Consider the following 17,189-nt stretch of genomic DNA (forward strand, 5'->3'; position numbering starts at 1 on the left):
CATCAGGTTACTATAATGCCAATTACGTCCTCAGGACTTACGGAATCTAAAATTATATCGTAAAATCAATATACTTTTATTGCCCCGCTTAGAATATGAAATTAAAAATAATAATCCTAATAAAAAATGATAGTACCCATGCAAATTGTAGTGAACAAAAATATTAAAGTAATGAAGTCTTTTTAATTATTTGCTTTAATTTATACTAAACATGTGGACAAAATCAACTATTATATGATTATAATTTATAATAAAATATTAATATTATAATATTGTAATTTTCATAATAGTTCTATTTATGAGAAATGAACGACGTGTGTCCTATATTATATTTATCTATATACACAATTGGTAATTAAATATTCACATACCTGGTATATAATTAAAATTTAAAATAGTGTGAAATTTAAAGTTAATCAAAAAGATTATCAAAGTAGCAATATGTACCATATTTTCACACGTTATATATGCAAACTATTATATTTTTAACCTCCATAAATTAACATAATTCTATAAAATAATGTTACCCAGTTACAGATTTATACTAAAAATCATTTTAAGTACTTAAAAGTCTATGACGAGTGGCCCTATCTATACTACCTACTAGGTATTCATTTACCGTTTTAAAATACAAATTTACAATACTTGCATACATATTATTGTTTCATTTTAATTAAATAGGGGTTTTAAATTTTATTAAAGCGGATAATACCTATACCTACAATATTTTATAATATAATTTATTTTATCATAATTTATAGTGAATTCATACATTTGTACCTATCTATATTCATGTAGTAAATGTTTAAGTTATTCAAGTAGAAATATACCTATTAAATAATAAACATTTAATTTTTTTAATATATTATACTATATAAGTGTAATGTGTAAAGTATCTATACAATCGTATTAATAGAAATTCTCTGCGTTTTTCTTGTTTATTCGTAGGATGATCGCTTGAAGAATGTTGTTTACCCACACTATTAAAATTATTTATTCAAACTTTATTACATCGACGGTAAATTAATTTTGAAGAAATAGTTGGGCTTATACATTTTTCGAATCACATCTGCATAAATTTAATGTTGATATTAAAATATTATTTATTATAGGTACCTACCTAGTACCTTTTAGTGACTATACATATAAGTCCAGAGCGTGATATTATGACGACACAAAATACAATATTGAATATGTTATTTTGAAGATCCTTATATTACTGTTCTCAAGAGAAAACAGTGCAAACGCTGTTATGGAAATTCAGTGGGGATGACAGAATGTCGCACAGGCCACTCAGGTTGTGATCAGTTTTCCTGACCGCACAGTGTGTTGTGCGCGACCGAATGGGTCGTAGTATTTACGAACTATGTCTTATACCTCTGTGGTTTTACACGTTACGATAACATCGCAAAAAAATCGTATGAATATTTTAAATGAGTTTATATAGTTAATAATACCTAATATTGGAAGTGTTAAAAAAAAAATCATATACTTACCTAAACGATTTCGGTTACAACAGAATTTGAATAAAATGATTTTAAATTTCTTCAAGATTTTTTGTTTCACTATGGCAATAAAAGTAAGTTGATTAAATTGAAATAAAACGTATAGTACCTAATTAAAATACATAAAAAGTGTATGTAAAATATAGTTTGAACTTATAATTAATTTATTTCAAACATTTTTAAATACGATTAAATTTAAATCGTTTACTGTTCAGTAAAGTTGTATCTATTTACTAAAAATGTAAAAAAAATATGCATTTTATTAATACTATAATATGAAAAATGGAACTACAGGAAACTTTATATAAATATAAAATGCATTTTTATGTATGATATACCTAGTCAATAATACATTCCTATAGTGATCTTCTTATAATATGATAAATTATTATCATATTATATAATATTTATAAATTAACGGGACGGGCTCTTATAAACATAATAATAATAATCTTGTCTAAATGACGAACGCGTCATTAAAAACGCTTGTCTGCTGTCACATTTTGTAATGTTTGACTGTAAAAATATCTCTTATATACGTTCAGGAATTTAAACACGAATATATTAATTTAAACAATTGACTCATGAATTCATAAAATGAAAATCCATAGTTTGAAACAGTCATAGGCATATATGGTTGAATTTTAATTTCGTTATCAACTGTTAATAGGAAGCTACTATAGAATTTGAGTTAAAAACCAACTGTTGTATACTGCAGAGCTTGAAACCTATATTGGATACCTACCAATTTTGAATACCGGTAAAAAACGCTAAAAAAACCGAAAAAAAAAATCGAAAAAATCAATACTGGTATTCAAAACCAAAAACGAAATCAGATAAAATTAAATACCCATATCTGAAACTGAAATCAAAATCGGAAAAAATAAATACCAATAAACAAATCGGAAAAAATATTTTCGGTTTCAACTTTCAAGCCCTGGTTATAAAAAGTATTAGGTACTTTGTACCCGTATCTATTTTACATAGGTTTACATATCTATTTTAATTATTTACCAATTTGTTCAATTTTTTCATTTTTTTCAAATTTTTTATTGCACATTAGTTACTACTTACTACATTAAGCAATATTAGGTGTAATATTATCGATTAAATCAAAGTGTGTACATTTTTTTAATGTGTATATCAATAAATAGCAATATCTTATATAGATGCTGTTATGAATATATTAAAATATTATAATGGTTATAAAAGGGTTATTTTAAAAATGAATTATTCTATGTGTGTTTTTATTGGCTAGAGAATTTGTCAAGTAGAATTTGTAGTGTAAGATTAGTGATGATGGAGGATTAATTATACAGCTTTGTAAGGACTAAGGATATTAGAGAATAAACATATTCTTATGACTTCTATATAGAAGAGATTATAAGAAGAGAATAAGAGATGGTATTCCATATAGCTATAGCCTTCAAGCACGAATGGATTTGTAGTAAGTACCTAACTATTCATGATGGACAAAGGCATCTGCAGAGGCTGGTAGGTACCTACTACCTTCATATTTATACAATTTTAAACAACATGACCCAATGTATAACTTGATCTTGAACAGATAGTAATGATAAATGGTAGGTTATTGTGAATAGAGCACTAATAATAAAAGATATATAAACTACATGTTATTTGACTTAATCAATTATTTGTTTGACACAATTTATTTTATAAGCAAGTATTGACTTAAATGGTCTTTTTACAAGGTCTATAGTCTATACTAATTATACCTATGTTTTATATACATTGGCTTATTGCAGTGCGTAGGACATATTTAAATAAATAGGTATCATTAATTTATTACTATTGTGCACATTTTAAAAATTATTGATACACTTCTAACTAAGTACCTACCTACATGATAATATATGAGAAATATTTATATTTTAAAATCTTTTGAAATAAGACAATTTTTATTTAAAGTGATACTGTACGAAAATAGTGTTCGAGCTCAAAATATCCAATGGATAGAACAAGATATCCATATTTAAAAATAATGTAAATAGTCTGTTTAATTAGAGAATATTGATAATAATTACATTATTCTTTTTTATATCACTAGTATTCAATTGCCAATATTATAAATTAATAATTACTATAGGTACCAAGTGATTTTTTTTGTTTTACTACTCATACATAATTTTGTATGTAACACTCTAACTCATAACTAATCATCCAAGTAATAATAAAAAAAAAATACGGATAAATATTGCAAATTATAAAACAAAAAATGCCCAAAGAGAATTGGGTGCGTTGGATCTTATTGTACAACGTACGAAAAAAACCAAAATATTTAACGGCTCCAAAAAAACTTTAAATACTTTTTCTTCAGTATCGTGGTGGAAAAAAACATGTGGACATTTTTAAATTCAGTAGCAAATATTATAATAACACGGCAGTTTATATTTTTGAAATTTTTATTAACATATTATCGACAATTGTATTTGTTAGAAGAGAACAATTGTTAAATACGTATAGGCTAAGAGTAAAAAAAACATGAATATATATTTGAAAAAAGAAGCCACCACAGTGGTGAGTGGTGACACATTCAAATTTTCTTATTTAATTTTAAATGATCGCAATAACATATTATTTAAGACTACTATCGCATAATTTATGTTTGGATGTTCGTTTAGAGTTTATTATACTATATTATTTCCTATATATTATGTATCTATATAAATAACAGTAATCTAGCTGTCAACGGTTTACCAGCTGGTGTAATGGTATCTATATCTTATCGATTTTTCTAGTACCTAGGTATAAATATAAATTATTAAATTTTTTTTAATTATATAGGTATTTACATGGTGTCGATTCAAGTTAAATTGAATTAGTCGCACAATAGTTAAATCTAATTATGATATATTTTCCATTCTTTAATTTCTATATCTATTTCTATTGATATAGTCTGTAATTGAATGTACCTACTTAAACACGCAGCTGCTATATGTAATAGTGAATATAATAATAGCGGTCGATGCGGTTGTACCATAAAATAAATATCTTTTAATCTTACATTCGGGTATTGTGAATCGTAGACGGTAGACGAAGACTAGGACAAACTGGTAAACGTTACATTTTACTTTTTTTTTGTCAAATTAAATTTCGACCAGACACTTGACGGTATCGTCTGTCGTCTGTCTCTGACCAGACACCATTCCTAACAAATAGATCAAACGTTGAAACGTGACAATGACGCGACAAAAATGCATTAGACATTGAATAGGTTGGCGGAAAACTACACATTTCTACAATCAATTATTATATATGTATTTACAGTCCATAGATATCATAATTGATCAAAATTATATTTCGTTAAATAATAATATAAAGGTTTTATACAATGTATTGATTTATAATCTATTGTATATTGTCGGTTTGGTGTTATTAGGTTTGAGACATGCGTTGGTTTATATTAGGTATGTTTAACTCTTAATAATTGGTATTAACTGTAAAATAACTTCCATATAATATCTTTTAAAACCCATGAAAACAGATCGTATTACTTAGTACCTTTTATATTATAATATTTGTGCCCAACATATTACAAATGCATTGTTGTATTGTTAAAATATTATTCATAAAATTGATTTAAACTAAAAAAAAAACACGATTTCGAATAGGCTAAAACTATATAACATTCCATGGGTGTAACGGCATAAGTTGGACGTCCGTGTATGAGCCATTTTCCAGTAAGACTTTCCCGCTAAAATACGGTATTACGTGAGAAATGTGAGAATGGTAATACACAGAGAAAGATTCTTATTATTCGATTTATGTTTGTTGAGTGACGGTGCACATGTGATGTTACAATGAATAACCATATTTTTTTTGTGATACATAATAATATGTAAAGGCGTAAATAATCTCGTTTTCAAATAGGATAGTAAATAGCTACCTAGTCTATTAAAGCATTAAACAGCTGTAATTTGGTTTTAAGTTTTCAAAAGTGTTTGCAACAGAAACTGTTTAACTTATTCTCAGGAGGTGTTACCATTGGGTTTCTTCCTCAACACGGTTTGGAATTGGGTTTCTTCCTAAAAAATATATAAATATATTAAAATCTTTTAGAGGTTTTGATAAACGATTGATACTTTTAACTTTTAAACTTAATTTATTCCACAAATTATGTACTAAATATGAAATTCAATACTTGTGAAGGTATTCATAAATCATAATACTATAGTATTGAGAACAACCGACCTTTACTAGGTTCCTAAATTTAATTTTATGAAATACCTATTAATATATATATAATATATTTAAATACTTCAACAACACAAGATATTTTTATATTTTAAGTATCATTTAAGTATCAGAACGTGTACGGGTATCTATTGTTAATTTATTGTTTTATACTTTTATATTACGTTATTTATATAGGTTTTTCTACAGCTTGATTTGTTTAGCGGGTCCTCAATGTGTCACCTATTCTAATACATACATATTATAGTTACAGCTTTTTGAAATTACACCACAAGGTAAAAATGTTTGAAAAAATCCACCGTTTATTCTATTGTTACATACTTTTACTTTTATAATTTTTATTTAACTGATTTGTTACTGCCATTTTCACAATTTTTTTTAGTACTTATACTTGTCATACAAATTACAGTATCACACATATATAATAATAATAATATATATAATATATTATATTTTTTTTGAAATGCCACATATATTTATATATTATATTGTACGGTGTTTACGTGTAGACATAATAATATTATATTCTCTCAATCGTATTCACATTTCATTCTGAACAATATTTTTTCTTATTATATAGTTTATATTATTATATTTGCTAATGTTGATACTTTCGTTTAGATTTTTAACATGTACACTGAAAAATGTGACCTGAATAGACAGAACAATTGTTATTTACAATTTATGTATGTATAGTTAAACGTTACTGTATTACCTACCAAGAATAATATCATTCATAAAATAACTAATAAAGTCATTATTCTTACCATTTGATAGTGTCTATTAACCATTAGGCATATGTCTTATGATTAAATATGATTAAACGCTGTGACTTATTTATTCAAAAAGGTGATATATCCGAAATTCTGTTTCTTATAATGATTTTATAGTAGGCAATAACTGTATTTTTACCAAATCTAAGTATAAGTATCGATAATAATTAATAATAAATACTTTTTAAAATGATTATTCTTTAAAACAATGTCGTGAAGACGTGAACTCGTGACTATAGCCTATAGGATATTTGGATTTTGGGTCCAAGAACAGCATACACTGCTATGTGTACACTTCATTAATCTCCTAGATAAAAGTAAATCTTTAAGCATGGAGTTTTTTAATTTAATTTAGAAAAATAATTTGTAGGTACTTATATTTTATAATATGTTCTTCAGTTATTGGAAATGTTTAAAAACCTTTAAAAATGTAATTAAATTTTCTAATTCGTTATTTATAGAATTTTCCTGGACGAACACTAGGAGTAAAATTGGGTGAAATGTGTTTATCTAATCAAGAATGTGACACAGGATTTAGCAGATGTCACCAGGAGTCTGGAATTTGTTCTTGTTTACCATACTACGCAAGAGTGAACAATACATGTTTACAATGTAAGTTCCTTTTTATATGATTGGTTGCTATTTTTTAGTTTATTTAAAATACTACTACATTTTAACTTATTAATAATTAAGAAATTAATTAAGTACCTAATAAAAACACGAAGAAATCAAAATTCACAATACCATGCATATTATATATAGTATTTTTGAATTTATATTTCAAACTGTGAACTCATGGGCTCCCACACAAACATGTTTAGTAGGGCCCATTATCATCTTGAAGAATAAATAATAATAAAAAAAATAAATAGTATTTGATACCTACAGACGACTGCAGTTAAATTCTACTTAAATAAAATTAGAACATTCAATTATATTTATAGTAATTATTAGAGTTTATTTTCTTTTGGTATTTCATGTCAAGTCCTAATAGTAAGTCAAATATTTTTACACAATATATACCTAGTTCTTAAGCTTTTTAAAATATCACCAAGGTAATAAAAACCTTGGTTATTTTTAAGTTACATTAAGAAATGTATTTGCACTAACGAATACTTTAAAATTTATTGCATTAAAATAGAATAACCAGAAACAAAATTAGTGATTAGCTACTATAAGATTAAATTCTAAAAGTTGGATTAATTTAAATTTTCAAACTAATTATGCTAGTTATTTACCTTCATTTTATTTTAATAATGTCTATTATTACAATTACTTGTTAAAAGCATAATTTCAGTATCAAATATTGTAATAACTTGAATGGAATTTTAATATCTTAAATAATTTGTGTAAATATAAGATGTCAAGAAAAATATAATCAAAATTGAGAACGTGCTTAAGTGAAAAACTGAAAATTAAAAATGGTCTACTGTAAAATAAAATCTACCTTTGCACTGTATACAATATTTCAGTTTCAGAAGTATTCTGTATTAATATATACATATCAATTATTATACTTTGTAAATTGTATTTATTAGTATCGTTGAGTTTTTTATGTTCAGATGATAAAATCTGGAACAGGAACATATACTTATTGTTCAGAAGTAATAAAATCTAGTATTGTTCGTTATATCATGGCGCCTTTCATAAAAGCCTCAGGCACAATATCCTTGTTGGATAATTAAATTATTATTATTGAATCATATATATATATGTATCTACGATATGTTACGAATTATTTGGAAGACCTAATTTCTATTATGTTATCCAAAAGTAGTTCAATAAAAAAAAAAAGTTTTCACTATTGATTTTAATTTAATACTTTTGAATTTACAGCTACACTTTTAGGATTTGAGTGTGTTGTGGATGAGCAATGTTCATTGAAAGTAGCTAATAGCAGATGCCTTAATAATGTATGCGAGTGCGAATCGAAGTTTTGGCAGTATCGAAGACATACGTGTTTATCTCGTAAGTAAAATTATTCAATAAATTAATATAATAATGCGACCGTGTGAATGTGTGTGATATGTGCGAATACAAAATACATTATATTCATGTCTAATATAAGATATGAATTCTGGATAGCTAATGCCTATTGTCATTGATTATGAATACTAGTATTATACTGGGTTGGCGGGTTGCATAAACAATTTATTAAATTTAGTGGACCAATCGTGGGCCACTAAATTTTGTTAAGGGACCATTAGCTCACTATTGATTCATTAAATGTTTCGTGCAACCCGCCATCCGGCATTAGTATATTAATAGTAGACCAAGTATTCATAATCAATGGTAATATATTTTATACTAATTTAATAGATTATAATATTATAATGTATGTTACGGAAAATGTGGAATACATTTGTTATGTATTCTGCAATTTGGTCCCGCCCAGAAAAATTAAATAGTCTATACAGACAAAATATTTTTTATTCAATTTATTATTACTTATAAATATATATCTAATATTGACGGATGATCGATGCTCTGCTTGAACGCAGTTTTGCAAAACAAATAAATGCAAGTGTACTAAAGCAAACAGACTTGGCAAATTTAATTGTGATTCTATAGTAAATAATATAGGAATGGGTAAAATAAATACTTCAAAATAAGTAGGTAATAATAAAATTCTAAGCAATCTTAGTATAATAACTTATTTATTTGTTTTCATTACTTACTATAACTGTTTTAAATTTTTCAGAATATAATATTTAATTAATTAATTTTGTTTTGGTTTTTCCATCACTATTATATAATTATTATTTATTAATGTAATAAAAAATATTGCACAAAAATAATTTGTTCGTATTCGTGGTTAAATTGTTAAAATTGCTCAGTATTCCGTACCTATAATAGTCCTAATAGATAATATATACACACATGTTTGGTTATTTATAGTTCATTCTAATATTTATGTCTTATATACTAATACTAATTAGTAATTTACTATACAATTTTAATACAGAATAATATCTTAAATAAATTTAGCTGCGTCATTAAAATGTATGTGAATATTACTGAGCAAAAAAGGTTATAATTTAAACTAAAAAATACAAATAAATGGATAATATAATATTTACTTTACTGAGTAAATATATATAAGCGTTATAAACTATATAGTTAAATGTGAGAAATAAAAATTAAAACATATTCGTTAACACATATACGTCTGTGTGAATATGGGACCATCATATATTTATCTATTATCATTATCATGCGAGAGATATAATACCTATACCCAATCGATTAAGCAGTATATAATAATATTTTAGACAGGTATTCATGATACATTGTTAAAATTCAATTTTGATTACGACAGGCAATTCCATTCGTTCAGTATTCGTGTGGAGCTTAATTAATAATTACGTGCGTCATTTTAAAACAATAAAGATTAACATAATATTATAAACGTTGCGGTTTCAATACAGGTTCCCGTCATACTGTAAATATAGAAATAATTCATTCGCGTGAAAAACGTACACTGCGATTTTCCTGATCCTTTGGTTCATTGACGTCGTTCATTAACATACAGCCATACAGAAACCCGTTAGTTTTCATTTATGACGCTTTCATAATACATAACAGATTGTAGATCCATGTCAAGAAAAAAAAAATAATAATAACACTCAAACGTTCCAGGTGTGTAATATATACATTATACATACACGCGTACGTATACGGATTATTGGAGGTCATTGTTGTAGAGTACCTATTACGTGAGACTTTATATTGTTCTTGATAGCCGTATGTGTATAGGTACGTAGTTATTCCATTACACGTGAAGGGACTTAAATTATTTTATTTTTATTGAAAGGAAAATGCCTATACGTCTATAGACCAACATTTTTTCGCCATAAATTTAAATTCAAAGTGCAATAAACTCTTATTAGTATATAGTCTGCTGAAAAATATATTTACAGCTTAAACCATCAGTATATTATGTATAATACAATTTGGTTCGCCAGATTCTATTATATCGATTTAAAAAAAAATTTCCTTGTCGATATGGTTCAGATTAAAGGAATGCTATTGTGGGACATCCCGCTTGGACCATATTTTAGATGTATTTTCCATATTAAACACCGTACGATTTAACTATTAAAGTTAGTTGTAAACGAAAAAAACACTATATATACCTACCTAAACGTTATTGAGTTATTCAATAGTCAATAAGAGAACCAATATTATACTATTGATAACGTTTACATAATTGTACTGGATATTATTTCCTTATGTACCTACTATTATATTATATATTTACATGTTTATTTATTATTTCTATTTTGTATTACTCGAAAAGAAAAATAATCAAAATAAATACTTTACTTCAACGTTAACCTATTTTTCAGCCTTATTAAAGAACACCACATGTAAAAATATTGTGTTAAAATTTGAAATCGTATCTATAAATATGAACAAAACAGCATATTAAAATGTCTGTAATAAAATTCCATAAAATAAACCAATAAGTTATTTTTCCCTATTGGGCCTATTCATTTTCTTTACCTTTTACTTATAAAACTAATTATATTTTTAATACTTAACCAAACTTAAATAAATCGTATTAATAAAAAAGTATATAAGTATTTATAAGTATTTATAAGTAAGTTAAAGTATTGATTATTCAGTACAATTAAAATAACATTAAGTAATGTAATTTGTTGTCATACTATATAGTTATACCAATTGTCTTAATATTATTTCACGCAGTTAATATTTTTTACAGCTGCCAAACTGGGAGAAGTGTGTTATAGTGACACTCATTGTGCACTGTCGGATGAAAATAACCGATGCCAGTTCACTATGCCTGGTGTGTTTGGATTTTGTATTTGTGATCCTGCTTCCCCGGATTGTGTATACAAAGGACAAGATTCGATTTTGATTAAACCTAATAGTTCAGCATTCAAATACCCATTTAGTAAACCAGATGTGAAGAAAAAATTTCCGTACCAAAAACGACCTTGGCAAACGGATGATCTGCGACACACAACGACTACCTCAACAATTAAGCCATTACGACCAATCAATAAACCACAAATGCCTCCTCTAAAACGGCCCATTATAAAAACAAATTTAACGAATAATGGTATAAAATCTACTGCCGTTCCGGTGACGAACACTCAGTCATCTGTAATTTCTCTCAACTACACAACAGTTGCATCGAAGAACATAACATTTAAGCCTCAATTTGCTACAGTGCCCACGCCATCACCAATAAAAATTTACTTAAAAAGTCCATTGAAAGATTCACAAAATAAAAGCCAAACAATTGTTAACGACTCATCTATAAAAGTTCATAAGAAACCAATTAGTAATACAGGTAATTCTGGACCCCAGATTTGATTCGCATATAAATCATGTATAAGTAGTATAACCTATACTCATACTAAATAATATGTAAATTAGTATTTTTTTTTAAATAATAAAATATCTTTCTTTGTGTAATTTTAGGTATTATGTTAAGGAAGGGAGACCCCAAACGACGCATTAGTCTTGGATTTCCGTGTGTTAGCGACGCACAGTGTATGCGAAATGATGAAAACTCAAGATGCCTACATGGAATTTGTGATTGCCTACCAAACAATAAGACAATTGATCAGTGTTCAGCGAAAACTCGAGGTTGCTTACAGAATACATTCCAAGTAAATAAATTTGATCGAAATACGGCAAATTGGCATTGCTAATACAATAATATTTATTTATTATAAACCTCGTTGTAATTATACCTAAATGGTTTAAAAGATCTAAATAATTAAAATGGCAAATATGTAATTAATGCTATTTTTCAGTGCCGATCTAGTGGTAAATGCATTAGTTGGTTCTTTGTATGCGATGGCCGAACGGGTGACTGTGGGGAAGACGACAATTCGGATGAAGAATGTTCGGGTAATCAGCAATGTCCGAGTACCACGTTTGCTTGTCGGTCTGGCAAAGGCCCCAGGAATTTATGCGTTTCTAGATCAACGCGATGCGATGGTGTGAAAAATTGTCCACTCGGGGATGACGAAGAGGGCTGCAACGCCGTTGAACATAAAGGTATAAGCCATATTATAGGTAGGTACTAACTATTTACAATTTTGCGCTGTATCTAGTAGCTAGTACTTAGTAGGTATAATATATAAACGTATCATTATTTTTACACTTTATTTACTGCTTGTGCACACGCAAGCCGCACAATATAAGACGTACGTGTACCGTATACGATTAAGGCGTACCAACATATTATTCATTTAATAATTACATTACTTTACTTACTGCATGTAAGAAATAGCAACGTAACGTGGAAAGCAACCATCGTTTAATTTTCTGCGGGAAAGAATAAATCCAGATTGGAAAAATGTGTACTTACATAAATACAGAACAAGTAGGTAATTCCCTGCCGTATAGTAGATTTCAAGTCCATTTCGACCTCGTCATTGAGTACTTAGGCCATTGTAAATAATGGAAGTGTTAAATTTTAGTTCAATAGTAAATCATTCTATAACATACAATATAACAACTCATATAATATCATATTATGATGAAAAACGATTATGGGCGGAGACAGTCGGTCAAAAAATGATTTTGGGGAACTTAGTCAGAATTTGAAATTTAACCCTTATGTACTTCATAAAGAATCAATGTAGGTTTAACTTTTTTTTTTAAATTCTTGTACGAAAAAATTAAAAAATCATGAACATTTTCAATAACTTTTTAAAATCTTAGGTAAAAATAAAAAACAATACTAACCTACTTGTATTAAAGTTTGCAAATTTTCGCGATTTCGACAAATTCTGTCAACGACTCTGACACCCTTAAGGTAAAAGTGTATAGTTATTATATTCATACAAATAACAAATATATAAAGGCAAAACCGTGCCATTTCATTTATACATTTTATATAATAATGTAATATTTCTATATACGCCTAATAATACCTACCGTACTGTACTGCAACTACCAGTAGCAAGTTGGATTTTATCCACAGGTGGCTCATATAGGTTCAAAATACTTAATAAATATAAGTGATAAGTATGACTCCCTATTGCAATGGGTTTAAAGTTCGCTGGACAACGAACAATATTATTAATGGCAATATGTGTGCGTTACGTTTCTACAGGGTGTCCGGCGTATACGTTCCAGTGCGGCGACGGTCAGTGTCTACCCGAGTACGAGTTGTGCAACGCGGTGGTGACGTGCGCCGACAAATCGGACGAGTTGGAAGGCCTGTGTGGCGGCGGCGGCTCACCGATGACCGTCGGCAACCGGACATCCGCCGCGCGTCCCCCGCAGCCGTTGACCCGGGTCCGCGGAGCCTACCGGCACAGCCCGGCCGAATGCCCTTTCCGGTGTAGGAACGGCCGGTGCCGATCGACCGCTGTTCTGTGTTCCGGTCGGGACGGATGTGGCGACGGGTCGGACGAATCGGGCTGTTCTGTTTGCAGTAAGTGCACAAAATATTATCATAGTCATCTCATAGGTAGGCACTGTATATTACCGTACCGGGTAATTATAGGTACACTGTATTGTAGGTACTAGGTAGGTAGGTAGTTACAGGTAGGAAGTTGGGCGATATATAGGCGGCCAGGTGGGTAATCCACTAACGTTATAATATTATAATAACGCTGTAATGTCGCCAAAGTATACATGCTATTATTATACCTACCGTATCGCGGAGGAGTGAAGAATATTCCAACTAACGGTAACCGTGTCTAAGTGATGCTCCGACCGCGTCGACAAACTGCAGCAACAGACGAACTGAGATTGTGGCCCGATAGGTGTTTATCGTTAAAAAGAATTAGGACACGCCACTGCGTTATGTCTACACCAAAATCGTATATAATATCGTAATTGAGTCTCAGTATCTGTACTCTGTAGTGGGACGTCTTCTATTGATTCACGCCTAAACGTCATGCTTATGAGTTTTATAATACTAAATCTGCAATATTGGTTTAATCGAATTCACGATTCAAGTCAAATTTGAAATGATAAAAGGATAGTTTAGAATGAGTTGATTTGACCGTAAAATAAAAAAAAACTAGAAATACATCCGTTGTCATGTAGAAAAATGTACAAAATTCTAAGGAATTATACATTGGTGCAAATACATGCCAAGTAACTTTCCATATAGGTACATTTACTCTAGTTGCATCAATTATTGGAACTGTATGTCCAATGGGGTCGCCAACCTTTTCAAACAAGTGAACTACATTTGAAATTTTAAGTCCCTGGTGATCGACATCCAGGAGAAAAGGTCTTTAGGAACTAGGAATAGCAACAAAAAAAAAAGGTCGAAGCTCCAAAGAATAATTATTTATTTTCTTCATAATAATAATAATAATAATAATGTAATATTTTAATAATACACGAGAAAAAGTAAAAACAAATTTAATCATGTGATAACTGGCATTGGTTTTCTGCAAGTTTTGAGAATTCTGGTAAATAATTAGAAACAGCTGCTCTTAGACTTGAATCCAAATTACTGTTGATCAATATCAAACAAATTTCCAATTTCATTCGCTCGTGTCTGAATATCCCCAGAAAATGGATTTGATATAAGCTGCACAACTGGCTCAAGTATTTTAAAGTCGTTGAATTCCTAGATTACAATATAGCAATCCACAGTATCCAATTATTTATTACGCGATCGACCTATATTCCTAGAAAGATCGACCAGTCGATAGTATAGAGCTTAAGAGCTGTGATAAATAAAAATTAGAAATTATAGTTATAATTAAAAAGCGCTAATAAATTTTATAATATATTTGATTTTGATAATATTTTGTTATTGTAAAACCCATCATTGTATTTTTATTCAAATACACCGCTGTTGGCTACGTTAAAATACCGCTGCAGATCTAGTGTGAATATTTTATGCTACGTGGTATACTATTAATTATAGAATACTTTTAAACGGAGCATAAAGTGGTTATTTTACTTGGGAGCTTATATAAACTGATAGCCGATAGGATCATTGAAATTAAATTAATTCGAAATAGCATTCGAAGAGCCTAAACGGTAAATTTATTTCTCTTTTTTAAAACAGACATGAACATTTCTTTTTCTTAAGACAATATGTCGGAATATCTGGTAATTTTTTTTATTAATTGTTTATTATATTTTATTTGGAAAATCTATTTATCTATTAATTTTACTTAATTTGTTTTAAACAGTATTAAGTGTTTCTTATTTATTATAATTTAAGATAGTAGGTACTTTTTATTGTGTCAAATAGATATTATGTATTTTATTAAATGAAACCTAAACAGTAGGTACAATAATTGCAATGGGTTTTTTGCAAAATATTGATCATTTTAATGTTTCCTCAAAAAAAAAAAAAAAATAGGGGGAAAATGTCCATATACCCACTATAACACTCATCCGTGGCGTGAAAACGATTAGATAGACAATCGGACGCGTCGGCGACCATATTTTCCTTGAAAACCACCAATGGGGAATTTTACGATTTTCGACTAGCAAATCAGGAGCATAAAATGGCATATGAATCGTGGTCGAAAATATCGCGGTTACGGGACGTAAGTACAGAATTTAACATTTGTACGGTAGCGTATATGGTATAACATCTTCGCGCGAGACTGCCTGCTACCATATCGCGATTACCCAAATATTACGGATGGTGGTATAAACTTTTTCATGGTTCTAAAATGGTTGATCAGTATATAATTGTGTTTATTAATATAATTAATACCAACGCTATTTGAATATTAAATAATGTAAGTAAAGGAAAAGGAAAATATAATATATTTTCTTATATCTTTACCTTATACCTAACGTAAAAGTATAGTAAAACAAGTCTCGTGACAGGTAACGATTATCGCACTTGTCAGTAGGTATATCTGAAGTTCTTTGACTTTTTTTAGTTTTTATCTTCTGTGATTGAGATGGATTAGGTAAATAAAATGGGTGATATTAAAGTAGGTAATTTTGTTTAAATATTATGCATCATTACCCCTAAAGTGACATTTGGTACTTCTAGCGTGACCAAATTAGTCAAACAGGTTCATGTTCTATTTTTTTTACTCACAGTATATTGTTTTGTTTTGAGTGCACTCTAAATGGTTTCATTGTGTGTTTGAGCTTCTTATTACATATGTGATATTATATTGTCACAATGTCACTTGTAAATGGTTATTTTCTCAACGTTCACTTACAAGTAGGTACCTAAAAATGTAGGTGGTAACCTGACATAAAATATTTTTCTTTATACCCACATCAAAACGTAGAAACCAATTCGTCACAAATATAATATTATAGTTTACATAAAAACAATTTTAGGTTATATATAGGTACTTATAATAAATTACTAATTTATATTAGGTATGTACGCTTATATATTAAATATATTTGTACTTTATGTTAAATTTTAATTATAAATCAATAATAATTTATTATTATTTATTATTATTATGGAACGGGACGAGCCCAATAAAAATGTTGATATTAATCTTAAAGCTAAAGTACGTAAAAGTATAAATTATAAAAACAAAAATATACTGATACAAATTACATAAAACATTTATTATAGTTTATACTATAAACTACTATACTTACTATAAACATAGTAATATATATAATCACAATGAAAATTAAATATTTTTTATTCTATTAGATCATAATATATTTTATCGGTTATCATTATAATGAGACTAATGATAATGAATATAGTTATATTAATGTGCAAAATTTGAGTAGTTAT

The 17,189-nt window shown here is 28.3% G+C and overlaps 1 protein-coding gene across 1 annotated transcript in view; it reads left to right on the plus strand.

Moving 5' to 3' along the window:
- Positions 1 to 1,316: 1,316 nt before the first annotated feature.
- Positions 1,317 to 17,189, plus strand: part of LOC100169041 — a 16,276-nt gene continuing 403 nt past the window's right edge. Inside the window, exons 1-7 of the mRNA XM_001944810.5 lie at positions 1,317 to 1,579; positions 6,955 to 7,105; positions 8,330 to 8,461; positions 11,220 to 11,813; positions 11,945 to 12,135; positions 12,283 to 12,529; positions 13,593 to 13,916. Coding sequence (XP_001944845.2) covers positions 1,532 to 1,579; positions 6,955 to 7,105; positions 8,330 to 8,461; positions 11,220 to 11,813; positions 11,945 to 12,135; positions 12,283 to 12,529; positions 13,593 to 13,916 — 1,687 coding nt within the window. The 5' untranslated portion in view covers positions 1,317 to 1,531. The remainder of the gene's footprint in view (positions 1,580 to 6,954; positions 7,106 to 8,329; positions 8,462 to 11,219; positions 11,814 to 11,944; positions 12,136 to 12,282; positions 12,530 to 13,592; positions 13,917 to 17,189) is intronic.

Source organism: Acyrthosiphon pisum, chromosome A1, assembly GCF_005508785.2.
Source record: "Acyrthosiphon pisum isolate AL4f chromosome A1, pea_aphid_22Mar2018_4r6ur, whole genome shotgun sequence".
NCBI lineage: Eukaryota > Metazoa > Arthropoda > Insecta > Hemiptera > Aphididae > Acyrthosiphon > Acyrthosiphon pisum.